Genomic DNA, 22,352 nt, shown 5'->3' with positions numbered 1-22,352 from the left:
CGAGCTCCCCGCGCCGCACCGCTGGCCCTGGGCGGCCGAGAAGAGACCAGACGGCTGGAGTGGGTCCCAACCTGCCAGGCCCGTCACGCCCCACCGCCACGCAGTGAAGCCGTCCCAGCGACCGGTGCCCTGAGAGCCCTCGGAAGCTCTCGACCGAGCCGGGGCCCGGAGGCCGGGGCCTACTCACCCGGAGCTGTAGGAGTGTGGTAACCGGCGCGCCCCCGGTCCTGAGAAGCGGGACGCGACCCCGACGCGGGTCCCTACCTCGGGACCTCCCTTGACGGGGCGAGCTAGGCGATCACTCCACTCACCACCGCCACCGGCACCGCGGCTGCTGCTGCTGCTTCGCCACCTTGGCCGCCATCTTGACTCAACCCCGCTCCCTCCCCACGCCAGCCCCGGCGGCCGGCTTGGGCTGCTCTGGCGCCGGCCCCTCCTCCTTCCGGAAGGTTGGAGGACCGACTCCCTCCGCTGGCGTCGCGCGTCTCCTACCTCAACAGAGTTTCCTGGGTTGCCCACGGTCTGGTTCCGTATCTCGCATCGGCTTGGCGGGGGCGACGGTCCCCTCAACCGGAGACACGCCTGGGTAGCACAGTGCCCGACCCGGACCAGCGCACTGCCATCACGCACCGGCTGGGGCGCCCACCACGACCCCGCTGACTTCCCGCTGTAGGGGCCTTCCCCGGAGCGTGGGAAAAGGAGGGACGCAAGCCAGCCACGAGCTCTGCGACCCCTGCGCGGCGCAGCGGGACGGCGGCGGCCTCCTCCGGCTGCGGGCTGCGGGCAGGGAAGTCGGCCCTCACGTGCTGGGAGCCGAAGGGGTGCACATCGACCTACCCAAGATATTTCCCAGAGCTCCGGCTGTAATTCGCACTAAAACGTCACTGAAAGGCGGCCGATGCCGATTTGTCTATGATGTCAGTCCTTAATCTAAGTCACTCCTCGGAGGAGCCTGTGGCCCTTGAGACAACCAAGTGCGCCCTCAAGTCTCACTTCCAATGAAATGACTGGACGGTGTAAGGACAAGGGTAGAAAACTGGACAGGAAGGGGTTCGGTTCAGCTCTCAACATGTGCAGGCACAGACCTCGTAAATGCTACATAAAGTACAGGGAAATCGATAAAGAAGTGTTGGGAGGCGTCAATGTAGAACCACACAGGAACCCGACATTTAAGGCCCCAAGCCGTAAGAGCTGGTTAGCTGGGCGAAACCTCCACTCGGAACGCAATTTCTGCACAGTGGAGTTTTCCCGCCGGCGTCAGGGTACACAGCACCTTTCCGTATTGCGCAGGCGCAGTGCCACTTACACGGCATGGAAGTGGTGGCCGTTCTGTGTTTGGCGGTGGTGGCCCTAGCACGGATCGTGTTCTGGGTTTGGGACTCCTCCGAACGATTGAAGAGTCAGGTGCAGGCTGGCCTGTTAGGAAACGGAAGTCGGACCCTCCTGGTGATCGCGCACCCAGACGATGAAGCCATGTTCTTTGCTCCCACTTTGCTAGGCTTGGCCCGCCTGAGGCACCGCGTGTTCCTGCTGTGCTTCTCCGCAGGTAGGAGACTGAAGGCGGGGCCCTGGGACCAGGAGCTGTGAAGGATATTTAAGTGCCAACTTATCTCAGTCTACTTTTTCCCAGAGGTTCTCTGTTGTAGAAAGCTAAGTGAATAATACTCCGAAGGTCCCTTCTCTGGGCGCCACAGAGAATCGGTGGCTCCAGCGTAGGGACTGTAGCGGCCAGCTTCCCAGGTTGGTTGGAGGACGTACTCAGCTTTCTTACTGTACTCTCTGCTAGAAGGATTAAGCACAAGAAAACAGTTCACGTTTGCTTCCATTCAATACCTACATTTCCGTTGGGAAATGGGACCGTACTCATTATTCTGTGCAACCTTTTTATTTGCAGAAGTACCAAGAATAATGATCTTACCATAGTATTCCAAACAATCTAGGTTGTATCATGCCTGATCAAGCCTGAAAGTTTTACTTCTAGCCGTAGCAAAGGATTTTCCTGCTGCTTTTTAAATTTATTTTGTCCTAAAAAGATGCACATGTCAAGTTGATGAAATCGATTCAGATCATCAGGCTAAAAAATAATTTTATAGTTCAGTACCACCCAGCTTTCATGTTAGGGTGGTCAGTGACGCGGGCTGTGAAAGAATTCACAAAGAGAAGAAAATGCGAAGAACAAAGTTTTATTTTTACTTTTCCAAGAGAAGGAGAGGGCTGGGTACGGAGAAATGCACCAACCCTGATGCGTAGGGGCTTTGAGCTTTTATTATTGGGTCTGGAAAGGGGAAGGGGGCTGTAGCTGGTTAGTCGTGTCAATTTAGTTGTAAATAGGAGGTTTCGGGATGTTACTGCAGACTTCAGTTTGCTTTGCTGTTATCTTTGGGTTCAAAACCTAGGCGCTAAGGTCTGATAAGTCCTGTTTGTATATGTTTTAAAGCACCTGCACGGGGGATGCTTACCAGCAACCTCTCCAGTCCTGAGAACAGAGGCTCAGAGAAACAGTAGTTAATTATGCCTGACAGACTCGAGGGGAGAGAGGAGGAGCCAGCTCTGGTAAAGAGGGCTGGAAAGGGGCTTTTGTCCTTTCGTTTCAGTGAAGGGGACTTTCAAAAAATAAGTCCTCCTTCACCATACAGAAAAGATGGAATGAGAAAACAAAATTGGCCATGATACTGGATTATAGTGATAATTATACAAGTGTATAAATGAAGTAATTGAACTCTACATGTACAATGGGTGTGGACTTTTATGTTATGGAAAATTTTACCTCAGTAAAGCTGTTTTTAACAAATGTACATGACCTCTTTTTCCCATCTGGTGGTGTATCGTTCCATTTATTTTTCTATACAGATTTTCATAGAAGTAACATTGTACAGTTTTATATTTTCCACTGAACCTTATTTTTTCATTGATTTAGCAAATATTTATTAAAGATTTATGTGCACTACACTTAGAATGGCCAAAATCTGGGGTACTAACAACAACAATTGCTGGTGAGCAACAGCAACTCTCATTTATTAATGATAGGAATACAAGATGGTTCAGGCACTTTGGAAGTCAGTTAGTTTGGCAGTGTCTTACTAAGCCAAACACCAAACCATCCGGCAGTTACCCTGCCTGGTATTTCTTTACCCAAAGGAGTTGAAAGCAGGTGCACACAAAAACCTTCACACAGGTGTGTATAGCAGCTTACTCATCGTTGCCAAAACTTGGAAGCAGTTAAGTTGTTCTTCAGCAGGTGAATGGATGAATCTATTAGTACATCCAGGCAACGAAATATTAGTGCTAAAGAAAAAAAATAAGCTGTCAAGCTATGAAAAGGCATGGAGGAACCCTAAATACATATTTCTAAGTGAAAGAAGCCAAACTGAAAAGGCTACATATTGTATGATTCCAACTATGTGGAAAATGCAAAACTATGGAGACAGTAAAAGGATCACTCTTTTCCAGGGATTCATATGGGAGGAAGGATGAATAAATAGGTGGAACACAGAGGACTTTTTATGGTAGTGAAAAATATTGTATGATATTTTAATTAAGGGTATATGTCATTGTACTTTGTCCAAACCCATACAATCAATGTACAACACTAGGAGTAAACCCTAATGTATACTATGGGCTTTAGGTGACAAATGTACAACTCTGATGAGAAATGTTGATAGTGGGGAAGGCTGTCTATATGTGGGGTCAGGGGTGAATGGGAAAATCTCTACCTTACCCTCAATTTTGCCACAAACCTAAGATTGCTCTTTTAAAAAAATAAAGTTTTAATTTAAAAAACTTTTTAATTTAAAAAATTTATGCTAGGCATTATTATATTCCAGGGGTGTCAAACTCATGTTCACCGGGAGCCACATCAGCCTCATGTTTGCGTTCAAAGGGCCAAATGTAATTTAGGACTGTATAAATGTAACTACTCCTTAACAGTTAAGCTAGAGCTCAGCATTGCTGCTGGGTAGAAACAAGGTGCCAGGCCAGATAAAACAAGGTAGAGGACCGGATTCGGCCTTCGGCCTTGTGTTCGCCACCTGTGTTCTATGCCCTAGAAATAAACAGTGAAAACAAGCTAGAGAAGGACTGTGTCCTTGTGAAACTTGTAACTTAAATAATTACCCATATTAATAATAACTGATATGTAGCCTTTTTAAGTGGTCTTATAGAGATAAATCTTAGTCATCCATTATTGTGTGTATGTTTAGGGGGTTTTTTTCTAGTGTAGCTATTATGAATAACAGTAAACATCTGTATGTATTGCATAGTATTCATTAAGAATGACTCCTAAATTTGGCCGTTTGAAGGCTTTTCATGCAAATTGCATTCCCAAAAACATACCAGTTTACTTTCTCACTGACTGGTAGTGAAAATCTCTGTCTTAATATAGTACCCTCCCTAGCAATGACTAATGTTTTTTAATAATACTTCTTGATTTGATAAACACTTATTTCCCCTCAAATCTTTTGCTGCCAGTAAGATTAAATATTTTCATTAAATATTCATTTTCATTAAATATTTTCATATTTATGGAGAATTTGGGTCTAAGTACTTTTCTTCTCAGCTTGTGCTATTAAGGATATCAATTGCAAATAAATTCACTTAAAGGCCTCACTTTTGTTTGCTTTTAATTTTATGTTTTATACTACAACTTATAAGTTAATTTGTTTCAAGATCTATACGAGAAGTCAATTTTATTTACAAAGTATTATAGGTACACTGGATTCTTTTATAAATTTCTCCTATTTTTTAATAGGTTGGGACTAAAATTCAAAATTGTTTCAAATTTAAAAACATAATGTGTTCCCTTGGCATGTATTGAACACTTAGGATCCTTATTTTGTCTTTCATTACTTCCTCTGAATCCAACTTGCTATTTAGATTGTTTTCTCTTTTAATTTTCAAGTTACTTTCAAAATTCCCAATTCATGCAGAAATGTGTGTATTGAACGTTATACCCACACTACTGACTTATTCTAACATGAAAAATGGGAAGCTAATAACTTGTGATACAATGTAATGAAAACTGTAATGGTGTGATAAAGTACTGTGGATACCAAATGAAGAAAAGTGTGGATTCTCATTTCAGGGGTTTGGATTAAGGAAATTTCTCCAAAGAAGTTTTCTTTGGAGGTGATCTTTAAAAATAGGACAAGGTATATAGTAAATGTGGCAAATCATTATAGGCAGTAGGAAAAATGTAAGTTAAGTCTTAGACTTGTATGAATAATTCGTTCTATCTATATCTCCAGTTTTAAGGGGTAGGGACAAGCAGGAAAAAAATGGAGTATTTTGTTATTAGCAGCTCATTTAATCTCAGCAATCCTATGATAGGCATTATTATATATGCATAAAACATTATAAACATAGAATTTGTTATTCCCACTATACAGATATGGAAATTGAAGTCAAGGAGAAGTAAGTAACTTGACCAAAGTGAACAGCTAGAATGTAGAGGAGCCAGGACCCTGTGCCCTTACCTGTTCCAAACTGTTACAGTATAAAAGCCATCAGTCTGCACCCAATCTGCCTCTTGTATTGCTTTGTATGCTATGTCAGTTGAAATAACTATTTTGATCTCCAGTGCATGATCAAAGAAACTCTAGTTCATCAAGTTGCTATTTAAAAAAAAAAAAAAAAAAAAAAGGCTTTGGCCTGACAAGTTTGGGAAATTAGCCAGATGTGCTATCTATCCCACATTTAGAGGTTCAAAGTTCTTATTAGCATTTTAACATCTTTGAGAAGTCTTGTAAAAAAAAATCCTATTTAACTTTACTTAGTCTAGCATTTCTCCCAAATTATGTAACCTGTTAATATATACACATGGGAGAAAACTACAGTTGATGGTAGGGCATTATTGGATATATTTGGTTGAAAATTAACACAACCAATTCTGTGTTTGAGAAAGCTCATTCTGGTGGCAATTGGAAAACGGTTTGGAGGAAAAGAGTGGAGTCAGGAAAGCAAATTCAGCTCTTCCTTTCCCCTCCAGACTGCACTGCCAACTCTCATATATCAAATGTTCATGCATTTCCAATCTATATACTGTTTCTTTAATCAGTTTGACATCCCTGTGCCAATATCATGCTGTATTAATTACTGTCTTAATTAAGCCTTTATGGCAATATTATCCAGTATGGCCAGCCCTCTGATTTGTTGTTCTTCAGGGTGTATTTGCTGTTTTTGACCTTTTTTCCTCCAAATATTTTTGAATTAGTTTGGTCACATTCAAAGAAAAACCTTGCTGGCATTTTTATTAGAATTTCACTGACTATTGATTGTTATAGGGGAAATTGATACATTTCTAATATAAAGTTTTTCTATCTATGACGTTATAGTACATCCCTTCATTTATATTGGCCTTCTTTAATGTCTTCTTTTAGTCTGTTAATACTACATATGTAATATTGAGATGGTTAGTAATTTTATTCTTTAATTTGTTTCTCATATCTAGGAGTTCTTTTTGCAAATATTATTGTCTCATAACTTTTCATAGTGTGATATCCTTCTTAAATATATTAAAAACTTGTATCTGCTATAATAATTCCAATTCTTTAGTCTGTGTGTCTGACTCTGTTTTTGAGTATGTAACTTATTCTGAGTGACTTGTTTCCATGTGTGTTTTGTGATAATTTTCATTGTAAGCACATGTGTCTTGAAACTATATTTGTGATGATATTTTGATGATTTATGTTTGCTTCAGCCAGGCAGCAAAGGGCAGTACTAACATTTTAGATTGCAATTTTTTTTTTCAGTCCACCGTGGTAATGTAAATTCAGGGTCCAAACACATTAGTTGTCTAATGCTGTATAACAAATTGTCTCAAAACTAATGGCTTAAAACAGTACTAAACTTTATCTCTCATGGTTTCAGATAGAGCACAGTTGTCTCTGCCCCAGGATGTCTAGTATTTTGGCTGGAGGATCCAAAGGTTGAGGACTGGAATCACCTGACTTAGCTAGAGACATTGGCCAGACAGAACATCCACACAGAATCCACATGTAGTAAATCCACGTAGCTTGGGCTCCCTTACAACCTAGTGACTGTGTTTCTGGGCAAGAATCCTTAGAGGCAGCCACATTACCTTTTATGGCCTAGCCTTGGAAGTCATGCAGTATCACTTTCACTGAATTCTGTTTGCGAAGGCAGTCATAAGTCACATCCAGCTTCAAGGAAAGAACTAGACTTCCTCAGAGAGAGCAACAAGGTTCTATAAGTACATGTGGGACTAGAAATACTGCTGTAGCTATTTTTGGAAAATATAATGTGCCACACCAAGTGAAGGCAAGTGTATCATTAACAATCCGTATTGGGGAACAGTTTCCTTACTTTCCCTTCCCCTAACACCAACTCTTCAGACAAAGATGTGGCCCCCCCATCTGTGTTCAGAATGAGGTTTTTTTTCTGGTTCACTCACTATAGGTATAGCCTTTGGAAGGTCCTGACTTTGTGTGGATGTCTCCTTATTTGTGCCCAGCCTTTATCTTCTGCCCTAATTTTAGACAACCAGGCATAAGCAGATACTCCAATTTCAGCTCCACCCTCCTTGTCTGGATTTGTACTTATGTTTAAGACTGGCAAAGATAGCCCTTACATTCCTGCTAATTCAGCCATACATTCTGCAATATGTTTCCCTTGTATTTTACACTAGGTGTACTATGCTAAGAGGGTTTTCCGGACATCTAATTCACCATTTTTCCTAAAACAGAACTTACCAGATTATTCTTAATAATGACTTTTAGTCATAAATAAAACTTCAAAGTGTTCCTGATTGAGAGACATTTAGATTCATCCTCAAAAGTATTAGTCTCATCTGTCTCTTTTGTTCCTGACCCAAAACTTTTGGGATTTCTTTTTTTTTTTTTTTTTTAATCAAATGCTGACAAGAATGGAATAAATCACTAATATTTAAAAATATGAATTACCTTTTTTTAAGGGAGCTATAAAACTTCACAACATGACTCTGGTTATATATCTGTGGTCCTATTTTGTAAATATACATATATATAAATATAAATACTTAGGCACTTTTCTCTAAGGTTTAGGTTGATAGGATTTTTATGTGATATGCCAGCTAAATAATGCATAAGGATTCAATGATTAACTGAAAACAATACCTATTCATAAATCTTGATGCTGATGATAGGTTAACTCTAAGTATTATATTAACTTACCAGGTTTTTATAATTAAGCTTAGAATTTATATGTTAGGTAATCTTAATCACATCCCCTATTTTGAACCTAATGTATATTAGGTGTTTATAAAAATGTTTATGTCCTGCTAAGTATTTATTTACTTAATTGAGGAATGTTATATGCTTTTCGGAGCTTTTATTTACTTAATGAGTTAAGAGTTTTAAGTGTAAAAATAAAGAACTTGCTTAAACTATGAGAAACCATAAAAGAAATGCTAATAAACATTAGGGAAGAAATCATGTCAGAGACCAAAGAAAAATTCCACACTGACATAGACTGCCTGTGAACAGTGGAAAAAAGAAAGATGCAAGTGTGAAAAATAAAGGAAATGCAACAGGGCTAATCTGCCAGAATAGAGAATAGAAATAATTCTATTCATTTCTATTAAATAATAGAAGATTAATTCTATTAATAGAAATAATCAACAAAATGTAATGAGTCTTGAAGAGCTTAGTATTGGAAATACTTTTTTTTAACTGCTCACTGCAATGAGTTGAACACAGTTTTCATGCAGTGGGTACTTTTCATTCCATCTGATACAAATATGCCTGTCATATTCAGAAAAAGACTGTTTCCAATATGTTTGGCCTTGTTAATGACTATCCATAAGTCACAGAGCAGAGAAACTAATGAAAAGTAGTGTTTCTGTTAGTAAAGACAAATATTAACACACTGCTTTTGGAAATAATGAAAAAAACATGTACTTACAAGTGTGGGTATATTGGTTGATAATAGCATGTGGTAGTGTTTCTTGATCTTGGCTGCATACATACATGTTCAGTATTTTTTTAATGATCTTTTAAAAGGTTGTTTTGCCAATTTTAAAGACGTCTTTTCTGTTTTACAGTAACAACATTTAATTGAAAGATTTTTATGCAAGGCAAGTCTAATTTTTAAAATATTTTTATGAGAGAACCAAGATGGCAGCGTAGGTAGACACACTGCTCCTCCTCGCACAACCAGAACTGACAGAAAATCCAACGGCAAGGAAGTCCGACACCAAGGAATAAACATTCATCCAGACCGGTAGGAGGGGCAGAGACGGGCAGCGGGGGGCGGAGAGGACTCGCGTAGCCGTGGTGGAACCGAGCCTGGCCGAGTGAGGGACCAACAGGGCAGGCAGTCTGACCACTAGCAGACCCTGCGGCCCCACAATCGCGCAGGTAAACCGAGAAGGCCCGACTCAGAGTGGCAGAGAAGGGGGCAGGCAGAGCGGCGGGTAGCACCCCGCAACCCCACATTCGCGCACAGATAAGCCGGACAAATGGCGGGGAACAAAGCAGACCACGTAACCCAGGGCTCCAGCACGATGAAATAAAGCCTCAAACCTCTGATTGAAAACGCCCGTGGGGGTTGGGGCGGCAGCAGGAGAGACTCCCAGCCTCACAGGAGAGGTCATTGGAGAGACACACAGGGGCCTAGGGCATGCACAAGCCCACCCACTCGGGGGCCAGCACCAGAGTGGCCCAGTTTGATTGTGGGTACCAGAGGCAATAACAGAAATCCGGTGGAGAGTGGAGCGGGCGCCATTGCTCCCTCTTGGCCCCTCCCCCATGTACAGCATCACAGTGCAGCGACCAGCGTTACCCCGCCCCGGTGAACAACAAAGGCTCCACCCCTTTAAGTAACAGACACGCCAAGACAAAAAAAAAAAATGGCCCACATGACAGAACACTTCAAATCTCCAGAAAAAATGCAACTAAGCGAGGAAGAGATAGCCAATCTATTGGATGCACAGTTCAAAACACTGGCTATCAGGAAGCTCACAGAATTGGTTGAGTTTGTTCAAAAACAGATGAAAAAATGAAGCCTATGCTAAGAGAAACAAAGGAAAATGTACAGGGAACCAATAGTGATGCGAAGGAAACTGGGACTCAAATCAATGGTGGACCAGAAGGAAGAAAGAAACATCCAACCAGAAAAGAATGAAGAAACAAGAATTCGGAAAAATGAGGAGAGGCTTAGGAGCCTCCAGGACATCTTTAAACGTTCCGACATCTGAATTATAGGGGTGCCAGAAGGAGAAGAGGAAGAACAAAATATTGAAAACTTATTTGAACAAATAATGAAAGAGCACTTCTCTCATCTGGCAAAGGAAATAGACTTCCAGGAAGTCCAGGAAGCTCAGAGAGTCCCAAAGAAGCCGGACCCAAGGAGAAACACACCAAGGCACATCATAATTACATTACCTAAGATTAAAGAGAAGGAGAGAATCTTAGAAGCAGCAAGGGATAAGGACACAGTTACCTACAAAGGAGTTCCCAGAAGACTGTCAGCTGATTTCTCAAAAGAGACCTTACAGGCAAGAAGGGGCTGGAAAGAAGTATTCCAAGTCATGAAAGGCAAGGACCTACATCCCAGATTACTGTATCCAGCAAAGCTTTCATTTAGAATGGAAGGGCTTAGATAAAGTGCTTCTCAGATAAGGTCAAGTTAAAGAAATTCATCATCACCAAGCCATTATTATATGAAATGTTAAAGGGACTTATCTAAGAAAAAGAAGATAAAAAATAGGAACAGTTAAAATGACAGCAAACTCACAGTTATTAACAACCACACCTAAAACAAAAACAAGAGCCAACTAGGCAAACGACTAGAACAGGAACAGAACCATAGAGATGGAGATCACATGGAGGGTTGTCAATATGGGAGTGGGAGGGGTAAAGGGGGGGAAAGGTACAGAGAATGAGTAGCATAAATGATAGGTGGAAAATAGACAGGGGGAGGGTAAGAATAGTGTAGGAAATGTAGAAGCCAAAGAACTTATAAGTATGACCCATGGACATGAAGTATAGGGGGGGAATGTGGGAGGGAGGGGGTGGGTAGGATGGAGTGCAGTGAGGGGGGGGAAATGGGACAACTGTAATAGCATAATCAATAAATATATATTAAAAAATTTTTATTGTGGTAAAATAGGCATAACAAAATTTACCTCTTTAACCATTTTTAAGTATTCAGTTCTGTAGATGGCATTAAGTACATTCACAACATTGTATAATCATCACCACTATCTATTTACAGAACTTTTTCATCATTCCAAACAGAATTCCACCTGTTAATAACTCCCATTCCTTCCTCTCCCCAACCCCTGGCAACCACTATTCTATTTTTTTTATCTCTGAATTTGACTATTATATATACTTTACACAAGTGGAATCATACAACAATTGCCCTTTTTGTCTAGCATATTTTAATTAGCATTTTTTCAACATTTATCCATATATTTTTAAAGATTTTATTTATTTTATTTTTAGAGAGAGGGGAAGGGAAGAGAAAATGAGGGAGAGAAGCATCAACTTGTGGTTGCCTGTCACACACCGCCCCTTGGGGACTTGGCCTGCAACCCAGGCATGTGCCCTGACTGGGAATCGAACCTGCAGCCCTTTAGTTCTCAGGCCAGTGCTCAATCCACTGAGCCACACCAGCCAGGGCTCAACATCTATCCATGTTGTAGCATATATCAGAACTTTATTTCTTTTTAAGACTGACTAATATCCCATTTATGTATATACCACATTTTGCTTGTTTATTCATCTATTTGTGAATACTTAGATTGTTTCCATTTTTCAGCTCTTTGAATAATGCTGCTGTGAACATGAATATACAAGTATCTGTTTGAATCCTTGTTTACAGTTCTTTTAGGTGTATACCTAAGAGTGGAATTGCTGAGTTATATGGCAATTCTACTGTATCCTTAAATTTTTGAGTAATCACCAACTTTTCCACAACAACTGTACCATTTTATGTTCCCACCAGCAATGCACGAGAGTCCTAATTTCTCTACATCCTCACCCACACTTGTAATTTTCTGTCTCTTTATTTGGGTTTGTTTGGTTGGTTTTATACTCTAGCTATGCTATTGGCTATGAAATGATATCTCTTGTGGTTTTGCCTTGCACTTCCCTAGTGAGTAATGATGTTGAGCATCTTTCACATGCTTGTTGGCCGTCTGCCTATCTTTGGAGAAACGTCTATTCAGGTAACTTGCCCCTATTTTTATGCTAGTTTCATTTAAATCACGATTTCTCCAGCTGGGTTCTGGGGATACATTCTAATAGAAGAGGGTTCAGCCCTGTTGGTTTCAGCTTCATTTGGGGAACCCAGGCCTCTGGGCTCCAGTAACACTACCTCCTTCTTTTATCTCCAACCAAGGGTTGGTGGACACTTGCTGTCTGCCAAAGGAGGATGTTTTCCTATAATACTCAGGAGCCTCTTCTTTAAGTAAATGCTTAACAGATACTTGAGGACTATTAATTTAAAGGGCTCAAACTAATAGTGGGCTCAAGGACCCCACTTTTTCTGAGTTGTTACAGAAGGGTTCTCTGCCTAATGCCAGAGCCATTGCTCTCTCAGATGCACAATGGCTCCCTATAGCATGAAACTACATTGCAGACAGGCAGGCAGCTAGGCAGCCTGAGGAGCAGAGAGGGAGGTACAGATGGGAAAGAATTAACAGTGATTTAAAGATTGTGCTGCTGATGCCCTGGCTGGTCTGGCTCAGTGGATTGAGCACCAGACTGTAAACTGAAGGTTTGCTGGTTCAATTCCCAGCGTGGGTTGCAGGCAGGGTCCCCTCCAGTGGGGTCGTGTGAGAGGCAACCACATATTGTTGTTTCTATCCCCCTCTTTCTCCAACCCTTCCCCTCTCTAAAAATAAATAAATAAAATCTTAAAAAACAAAAAAAAGATTGTGCTGCTGGTGGTCTTCTCACAGGAGAATCTGATGTAATCTTAGTGTTGTATTTTCTTCAACTTCTTATCATAACCACAAAATTTTCAGGGAGCTTAAATACTCTGGGGAACAAGACAGGGTAAGAATGAGTGAACCCATAAATCTCTACTGTTAAACCTTCCATTGTATATTTGTTATCTTCAGGAAATTACTACAATCAAGGCGAGATTCGTAAGAAAGAACTTTTGCAGAGCTGTGATGTTTTGGGGATTCCAGCCTCCAGTGTAATGATTATTGACAACAGGTAACTCAGCTGTATTAGTGATTTGATTGAGAACGCATCTAGTGTTTCACCATTAACTGTTAGCTGCTGGTTATGAAAGACAGTCTTTTTTTAAGTATTTTTTATTGATTATGCTATTACAGTTTTCTCAATTTATTTCTCCCTTTATCCCCCCTCCACCCTGCCCCCCCAACCCTCCAGCATTCCTCCCCCCCTTAGTTTATGTCCATGGGTTGTACATATAAGTTCTTTGAGTCCTCTGCTTCCTATAACATTTTTTATCTCTCCCTGTCTACTTTATGCCTACTAATTATGCTTCTTTTTCCCTGTACCTTTTTCCCCCTATTCCTCCCTTCCCCCTTCCCACTGAAATCCCTCCATGTGATGTCCACTTCTCTGATTCTGTTCCTGTTCTAGTTGTTTGCTCAGTTTTTGTTTCATTGTTTTTCTTTTCTTTTAGGTTCATTTGTTGATAGTTGTGAGTTTGTTGTCATCTTACTGTTCATATTTTTGATCTTCTTTTTCTTAGATCTTTTTCTTAGATAAGTCCCTTTCACATTTCATATAATAATGGCTTGGTGATGATGAACTCCTTTAATTTGACCTTATCTGGGAAGCACTTTATCTGCCCTTCCATTCTAAATGAAAGCTTTGCTGGAGAGAGCAATCTGGGATGTAGGTCCTTGCCTTTCATGACTTGGAATACTTCTTTCCAGCCCCTTCTTGCCTGCAAGGTTTCTTTTGAGAAATCAGCTGATAGTCTTATGGGAACTCCTTTGTAGCTAACTCTCTCCTTTCCTCTCCCTTCTTTTAGGGTTCTCTCCTTATCTTTAATCTTGGGTAACTTAATGATGTGCCTTGGTATGTTCCTCTTTGGGTCCAACTTCTTTGGGACTCTCTGGGCTTGCTGGACTTCCTGGAAGTCTATTTCCTTTGCCAGATTGGAGAAGTTTTCCTTCATTATATGTCCAAATAAGTTTTCAATTTCTTGCTGCTATTGTTCTCCTTCTGGCACCCCTATAATTCAGATATTGGAACGTTTCAGGTTGTCCCAGAAGTTTGTAAGACTCTCTTCACTCTTCTGAATTTTTATTTCTTCATTCTGTACCTGTTGGATGTTTATTTTTTCCTCTTGTTCCAAATCATTGCTTTGAGTCCTGGTTTCCTTCCTGTTACTGTTGGTTCCCTGAATATTTTGCTTTATTTCACTTTGGGTATCTTTCATTTGTTTTTTCATTTTTTGACCAAGCTCAATCAGATCTGTGAGCATTTTGATTACCAGGGCTTTAAATTCTCCATCAGATAGGTTGGTGATCTCCTCCTCGCTTAGTTCTCTTTCTGAGACTTTGCTATGTTCTTTCATTTGGTCCATATTTCTTTATCTTGACACAGCTGATAAATTGTAAGGGGGCAGGACAACCCTCTTTGCTGCACTGCAGTGCTGCCTGTTGGGGAGGCACCAGAGAGGGAACAGTGCTGCTCATCTGCTAGTCCCTAGTGCACTTTTGGATGGACTCCTGTGTGAGACTGGGAGTTTCTCCCACTGTAGCAACTGCCATATCAACTCTGAGTCTCAGTTTCCCCTTAAGTCAGCCCCGCCCTCGAAGCCCTTGCAGCCCCTCACCAGGCTGCAGCCAGCCCTGCCCCCAAGGTCCCCCAATTCACAGCAGTTTTTCTCCGCCAGCCAGTGCCACCTTACTGGTCTGGTAGTTCTGATTGATTTTTTCTTTAATTCCTTGGTTGTTGGATTTCCATGCAGTTTGATTTTCTGGCACTTCTGGTTGTTTATTGATTTTAGATTGGTTGTTATCCTCCTTTTGGTGTGCGAGGAACGGAAGGGTTTCTACCTACTCAAATCTAGAGCCAGACTACCGGGACTGAAACTCCATCTTGACCAGAATTGATATTTTGAAAGGTAGTCTTTATCTTTTTCATAGTGGTTGGGAATTGATGTTCATTGTGTTAGATTGGGCAGAGGGATCTCCTGTTCATTTCAGTGCCCTACGAAGAGATAAGGGGGAAATTTCAATTCATTCTCAGTTTCAATTCTTTGTCAGTTCATTGGCTCAGGGTAAATTGTTGGGATCGCCACAGGAGAATTTCTTCTCTGTCCATGCAAGTGGGTTTTGTAATGCTTTTAGAAGGAGGTACTGGGACTAAAACCCCAGCTTCGTCAGGTCATTAACTGTGTCACTTAGGCAAGTTCCTTAATCTGTTTCTAAACTTCTTCCTCTGTAACCCTTGGAAGATACATCGTTTTGAGTCAACTTGCGAAATAAATCATTTGCTCATTTGTTCTCAAAGATGACGTACTTCTCTTTTACTCTGTGGGTATATGGTGTGATTTATTATCTCCCTGTTAATATGAACAATAATATTAATGGGCTTCTCTGCTCAGGCACCCCCTTTGCACTCAGACTTCTGCCTGTGCAGTGCTTGCTTTAGCCCAGCAATGCAAGATGTTTTTTTCAGGGTCAGATCTGAGTTGTCAAGCCAAAGATCTCAGGTCAGTTATCAAGATCTTTACTCTCATCATGTCTTAATTAATTATGTTTTACATATCCTGAAGATCATGCAGCTTCAGCAACATCTCCTATTTGTGAAATTTGTAGAGGGGTAGTAAACTTGTTAAAAATAAAATTTTCAAGAAACCAGTTTGAAGAGTCAAAGAAACCATGTATCTTAGCTCAAGCCGCCATAGCAAAATAGCATAGACCAGGAGTCTTATACAGCAGCAATTTATTATCTCATAGTTCTGGAGGCTGGAATTCCCAGACCATGGTCCAGCAGGGGCAATTTCTGGAGGGGATTTGCTTTTTGACTTAGAGATGGCCAACTTCTCACTGTTTGCTCACATGGTGGAAGGAGAAAGTAGAGAGATTTCTCTTTTCTCTTATTCAGTCCTATAGTCCTATAGCCACCAGTCCTATAGGATTAGGTCTACCATTATGACCTCACTTAACCTGAATTACTTCCTAACGTCTTCCTCCAAATACAGTCATAGTGGGGGTTAATTCTTCAACAGATGGGTTTAGAGAGGATGCAGTTCAACCCCTAGCAACATGCAGCCTATAGTCTTTCAACCTCTTACTTTACAACCCAGAAAAAGCAGAGCTTTGGAATTTTACTTTAGGTGATTTAGATGAGTCAAAGAGAAGAATGAAGGGTAAGAAGAGAAAGGAAATTTTATGGAGGGCCTATACTCATAATAATAACAATAAATAGTATTACCCAAAACCAGCTTATTTAATCTTTAAAATAATCCAATTTTTTCTGATGTTATAGATAAGAAACTATATATGTTAGTGAGAGGCTGATAATTTGCTGCATGTCTTCCAGTATAAGTGGTGGAGCTGGCATTTGAGGAGAAGCAGTCCGGCTCCAGAACCTGAGCTTTAACCACTATGTTTTATGCCTACTCCATGCCTGACACCAACTTTCACAAAGGCCATCTCATCTAACCCATCTGCCAACTTTGTAAGATAGGTTTCCTTATCCTTTTGTTTCACTTGAAGAAACTAAAGCTCAGAGAGATTAAGAGACTCCTCTGAGGTCACACATTTAATAAATGGCAATGCTAGAATTCAAAAACAGAAAGGAAGACAGAATAGATTCCTGGCTTTCTACAGGAAAGTAAGTGACCACTTTGTTACTGTATTTGAAAGACCAGCATGTTTTTAAGTACATATAATTGACCTTGTGTGTGGTCAGTTTTTACTTCCATTATTGTGAACTTCATTGCTAGATTTCAGGGAAACATTTAACCAGAAGAGCTTCCCCAAGTACACCCCTTATCTGATCCCTTAAAAAGATGGGGGGAAAATTAGTTCTGAAGAAAAGAAGGCATAATGTCAGTCATTAGATGCCTAAATGGATACTTTCAGTAACTCTCCCCAGTTCCTTAATATCTATGAAGTTCTGTTAATTTAATGAGTCATATGATGTTAAAATACATGTTGTTAACAGATACGTAGTAAATGCCTGGATTGGGCGAGGTACTGTGATAGGTGTTGAAGAAAGAGAAGAGCAGTTTCAGGACATAGGAGCTGGCAGGACAGGCACCACGGCTGCCCTTGCGGAAAAGCTCTTCATTATGCCTACGCTCATTTGCAGGTCAGGGAGGCTCCCGGGACACTAGGGAACTGGATGTGACTGGAAATGCAACCTGTGGATTTAGTGCTCATCTGTTGCTTATGTGCTTCTTAATATATCAGGACGAATCCATAGAATTATTTCATTTATATTTCAAAGTAAAAGAAAACAAAAAGTGCCCACACATTTCTATATGCATAGATAATTTCTAAAAGGATACATACCAGACTCCTTCAGAGTAGCTGCTACTAAATTGGGGCCAGGAAGAGCAGAGCACTTTCTTTTTTTTTTTTTTTCAAATTTAATCTTTATTGTATTTTTTTCTCCATTACCATTTAGTCCCCTTATAAACCCCTCCCCCCAGCAATCACCACACTGTTGTCCATGTCCATGAGTCCTTCTTCCTTTTCGCTCAATCCCTCTACCCCCTAACCCAACCCACCACCGCCCCCACTACCCATCATCTGCTCTCCATCTATGAGTCTGTCTCTGTTTTCCTTCTTAGTTCAGATTGTTCATTAGATTCCACATATGAGTGAAATCGTCATATTTGTCTTTCTCTGACTGGCTTATTTCATTTATCATACTACTCTCCAGGTCCATCCATACTGTTGCAAAGGGTAAACTTTTCTTTTTTTCACAGCCAAGTAGAATTCCATTGTGTCAATGTCCCACAGCTTTTTATCTCTAGTCATCTAGTGATGGGCACTTGGGCTGCTTCTGAATCTTGCCGCTGCAATGAACATAGGGGTACATATATTCTTTCGAATTAGTGTTTTGGGTTCCTTTGGGTATATTCCCAGAAATGGAATTGCTGAGTCTAAAGACAGATCCATTTTTAATTTTTTGATGTTTCACCACACTACTTTCCACAGTGGCTGCACCAGCCTGCACTCCCACCAACAGTGCAAAAGGGTTCCCCTTTTCTCTACATCCTCACCAACACTTGTTGTTTGTTGATTTTTTTGATAACAGCCATTCTGACAGGTGTGAGATGGTATCTCATTGTGGTTTTCATTTGCATTTCTCAGATGATTAGTGATGTTTTCACATGTCTATTGGCCATCTGTACGTCCTCTTTGGAGAAGTGTCTATTCAGGTCCTTTGCCCATGTTTTAATTGGGTTGCTTGGTATTTTTGGTGTTGAGATTTGTAAGTTCTTTATAAATTTTGTATATTAACCCCTTATCAGATATATCAGCAAATATGTTCTCCCATTCTGTGGATTGTCTTTTTATTTTGTTGATGTGTTCTTTTGCTGTGCAAAACCTTTTTAATTTGATGTAGTCCCATCTGTTTATTTTTTCTTTTGTTTCCCTTGCCTGGAGAGATATATCCAATTAAAAATTTCTAAAAAATCCAAGAATTTGCTGCCTATATTTTCTTCTAAGATTTTTATGGTTTCGGGTCTAACATTTAAGTCTTTGATCCATTTTGAATTTCTTCTTGTGTGTGGTATAAGAAGATGGTCTAGTTTTATGTTTCTGCACATATCTGTCCAATTTTCATAACACCATTTATTGAATAAACTATCTTTAGCCCATTTTATGTGTCTGGTTCCTCTGTCAAATATTAATTGACTGTAAAGGTGTGGGTTTATTTCTGGGCTCTCTATTCTGTTCCATTGATCCATGTGTCTGTTTTCATGCCAGTACCAGGCTGTTTTAATTAGTAGGCCTTACAGTATAGTTTGATATTTGATACCATGATTCCTCTAACTTTATTCTTCTTTCTCAGGATTGCTGTTGCTATGAGGGGCTTTTTGTGGTTCCATATATATTTTTGACATATTTGTTCTAGTTCTGTGAAATATGTCATTGGAATCTTAATAGGATTTGCATTGAATCTGTAGATTGCTTTGGGTAGTATGGACATTTTAATGATGTTAATTTTTCCTATTCATGAACATAGTATGTGCTTCCATTTATCTGTATCTTCTTCAGTGTCTTAGAATTTTCCATGGACAGGTCTTTTATATCCTTGGTTAGGTTTATTCCTAGGTATTTTATTCTTGTTGGAGCTATTGTGAATAGGATTGTTTTCTTAACTTTCTGTTTATTATTGGCATATAACAATGCAACTGATTTCTGGAGATTAACTTTGTATCCTGCTACTTTTTTTTGGATATATTTATTGATTATGCTATTACAGTTGTCCCATTTCTGCCCCTTCACTCAACTCCATCCTGCCCACCACCTCCCTCCCACATTCCCCCCCTATACTTCATGTCCATGGGTCATACTTATAAGTTCTTTGGCTTCTACATTTCCTACACTATTCTTACCCTCCCCCTGTCTATTTTCCACCTATCATCTATGCTACTTATTCTCTGTACCTTTCCCCCCTCTCCCCTTCCCTCTCCCCTATTGACAACCCTCCATGTGATCTCCATCTCTGTGTTTCTGTTCCTGTTCTAGTTGTTTGCCTAGTTTGCTCTTGTTTTTGTTTTAGGTGTGGTTGTTAATAACTGTCAGTTTGCTGTCATTTTTACTGTTCATATTTTTTATCTTCTTTTTCTTAGATAAGTCCCTTTCACATTTCATATAATAATGGCTTGGTGATGATGAACTTCTTTAACTTGACCTTATCTGAGAAGCACTTTATTTGCCCTTCCATTCTAAATGATACCTTTGCTGGATAGAACAATCTTGGATGTAGGTCCTTGCCTTTCATGACTTGGAATACTTCTTTCCAGCCCTTTGTTGCCTGTAAGGTCTCTTTTGAGAAATCAGCTGACAGTCTTCTGGGAACTCCTGTGTAGGTAACTGTGTCCTTTTCTCTTACTGCATCTAAGATTTTCTCCTTCTCTTTAATCTTGGGTAATGTAATGATGATGTGCCTTGGTGTGTTCCTCCTTGGGTCCAGCTTCTTTGGGACTCTCTGAGCTTCCTGGACTTCCTGGAAGTCTATTTCCTTTGCCAGATGAGGGAAGTTCTCCTTCATTATTTGTTCTAATAAGTTTTCAATTTTTCGTTCTTCCTCTTCTCCTTCTGGCACCCCTATAATTCGATGTTGGAATGTTTCAAGATGTCTTGGAGGTTCCTAAGCCTCTCCTCATTTTTCCGAATTCTTGTTTCTTCATTCTTTTCTGGTTGGACGTTTCTTTCTTCCTTCTGGTCCACACCATTGATTTGAGTCCCAGTTTCCTTCGCATCACTATTGGTTCCCTGTACATTTTCCTTTGTTTCTCTTAGCATAGACTTCATTTTTTTCATCTAGTTTTCGAACAAATTCAACTAATTCTGTGAGCGTCTTAATAACCAGTGTTTTGAACTGTGCATCTGATAGGTTGGCTATCTCTTCCTCACTTAGTTGTATTTTTTCTGGAACTTTGAAGTGTTCTGTCATTTGGGCCTTTTTTTTTTTTTTTTTTTTTTTGTCTTGGCGCTTCTGTTACTTAAAGGAGCAGAGCCTTAGGTGTTCACTGGGGCGGGGTAACGCTGGTCGCTGCGCTGTGATGCTGTACGTGGGGGAGGGGCCGAGAGGGAGCAATAGCGCCCGCTCCACTCTCCACTGGATTTCTGTCATTGCGTCCGGTACCCACAATCAAATTGGGCCCCTCTGGTGCTGGTTCCCGAATGGGTGGGCTTGTGCACACTCTAGGCCCCTGTGGGTCTCTCCAACAACCTCTCCTGTGGGGCTGGGAGTTTCTCCTGCTGCCGCCCCAACCCCCACGGGCGTTTTCAATCAGAGGTTTGAGGCTTTATTTCATCGTGCTGGAGCCCTGGGTTGCGTGGTCTGCTTCGCTCCCCGCCGTTCATCCTGGTTTATCTGTGTGCGAATGTGGGGCCGCAGGGTCTGCTAGTGGTCGGACTGCCTGCCCCGTTCGTCCCATACTCCGCCAGTCTCTGTCCCGCCACAGCAACACGAGTCCTCTCCGCCCCTGCTACTGGTCTGGATGAATGTTTATTTTCTATTTCCTTGGTGTCGGTCCCCCTTGCCATTCGATTCTCTGTCAGTTCTGCTTGTGCAAGGAAGCGCAGTGTGTCTACCTACGCCACCATCTTGGTTCTCATTGTCGCACTTTCATTTTTTAATTTCACAGAATTCTGTGCAGTTTGATTTTTTAAAGGAAGCTTTTATTTTTAAAATTCATGTGTGTGTACATACATACATGTGTGTGCATGTGTGTGCACATGTGTATGTGTGTACATGCATGTGTACATATAGAGGAGCACGACTACCCCGCATATCTAATAAAACATTATTCCCTCTCTGCTCAGCTTCTATCTGTACAAGTGAATGCTAAATTAGAAATATGTACATTTTGATATTTGACTTGATAAATTCAAAGAATAGAATAGAGTTCATTGAAAAAATAATAATGCTTGTAAGCCTTTTTATAAACACTATGGTCTTCTCATAGGCCTCAGTGGGTGGGAAGAGCCTCAGATACACTGCTCCTAAGCACTCTGACTAGGCATGGTGGGCCCTCAAGAGAGGCTGAATGTGATGAAATAACATAAAGCACATCTCCCCTACTGTAATCCATGACCATTAAAGTACTCTGGGGCCCAATGACCTATTGTTTGACAAAACTTGCAAGGTCTCAAAGCTGTTTATGGTCTGATCTCTGTCTCCCTGGTCAGCCTCATCAGCTAGCCCACAGGTAGCAAACACAAGGCCCAAGGGCCAAATCCGACCCTCCACCTTGTTTTATCCTGCCCAGGCACTTTGTTTCTACCCTGCGGCAGTACCGAGCTCTCGTTTAACTGTTAAGGAGTAGTTACATTTACACAGTCCTAAATTACATTGAGCCCTTTGAAGGCAACCACAAGGCTGATGTGGCCCCCGGTGAAAATGAGTTTGACACCCCTGATCTAGCCTGTTTTACCTAAATCACATCCACTCCTATAACAAAAATAGGTAGGACTGCCAAGTACCCCAATCTGTGTCTTCTCTGCATCTCTTGTCCCTTTTTTAAACTGGGCTTCAAACATACCATGCTTGCTTTTTCCCCCCATCATTTTATTTACTAAATATTTCCATCACCATTTAGCACCCCTGTACGCCCACCTCCACCCAGCCCCCAGCCCCTCATACCATGCTTTCTTACGTGTATACGCCTTTGCCTGTGCTTGTGCCTGCCTCTCTCATGCTTTCTCACTTCTCAACACC

General features: G+C 41.0%; 2 protein-coding genes across 17 annotated transcripts in view; one reads left to right on the top strand and one right to left on the bottom strand.

Moving 5' to 3' along the window:
• Window positions 1-829, bottom strand: part of NCOR1 (nuclear receptor corepressor 1) — a 199,860-nt gene extending 199,031 nt beyond the window's left edge. For 7 of the 12 annotated variants that reach the window (XM_045199099.3, XM_045199102.3, XM_045199104.3 and 4 more), the window contains exon 1: window positions 188-423. The gene's annotated coding sequence lies outside the window, so the exon portion shown is untranslated. Of the gene's footprint in view, window positions 1-187; window positions 424-492 lie in introns of those variants that run through there. The other 5 variants (XM_045199106.3, XM_045199103.3, XM_024564729.4 and 2 more) reach the window with 2 other exon arrangements.
• A 283-nt stretch (window positions 830-1,112) lies between these two features.
• Window positions 1,113-22,352, top strand: part of PIGL (phosphatidylinositol glycan anchor biosynthesis class L) — an 81,706-nt gene continuing 60,466 nt past the window's right edge. For all 5 annotated transcript variants that reach the window (XR_006656136.2, XM_024564633.3, XM_024564631.3 and 2 more), the window contains exons 1-2: window positions 1,113-1,546; window positions 13,064-13,163. Coding sequence is in view for 4 of the 5 variants with exons in the window: in XM_024564633.3 (XP_024420401.2) it covers window positions 1,312-1,546; window positions 13,064-13,163 (335 nt within the window). In the remaining variant the exon portion in view is untranslated. The remainder of the gene's footprint in view (window positions 1,547-13,063; window positions 13,164-22,352) is intronic.

This window comes from Desmodus rotundus, chromosome 9 (genome assembly GCF_022682495.2).
Source record: "Desmodus rotundus isolate HL8 chromosome 9, HLdesRot8A.1, whole genome shotgun sequence".
Lineage (NCBI taxonomy): Eukaryota > Metazoa > Chordata > Mammalia > Chiroptera > Phyllostomidae > Desmodus > Desmodus rotundus.
This window is presented reverse-complemented; position numbering and strand designations above follow the sequence as displayed.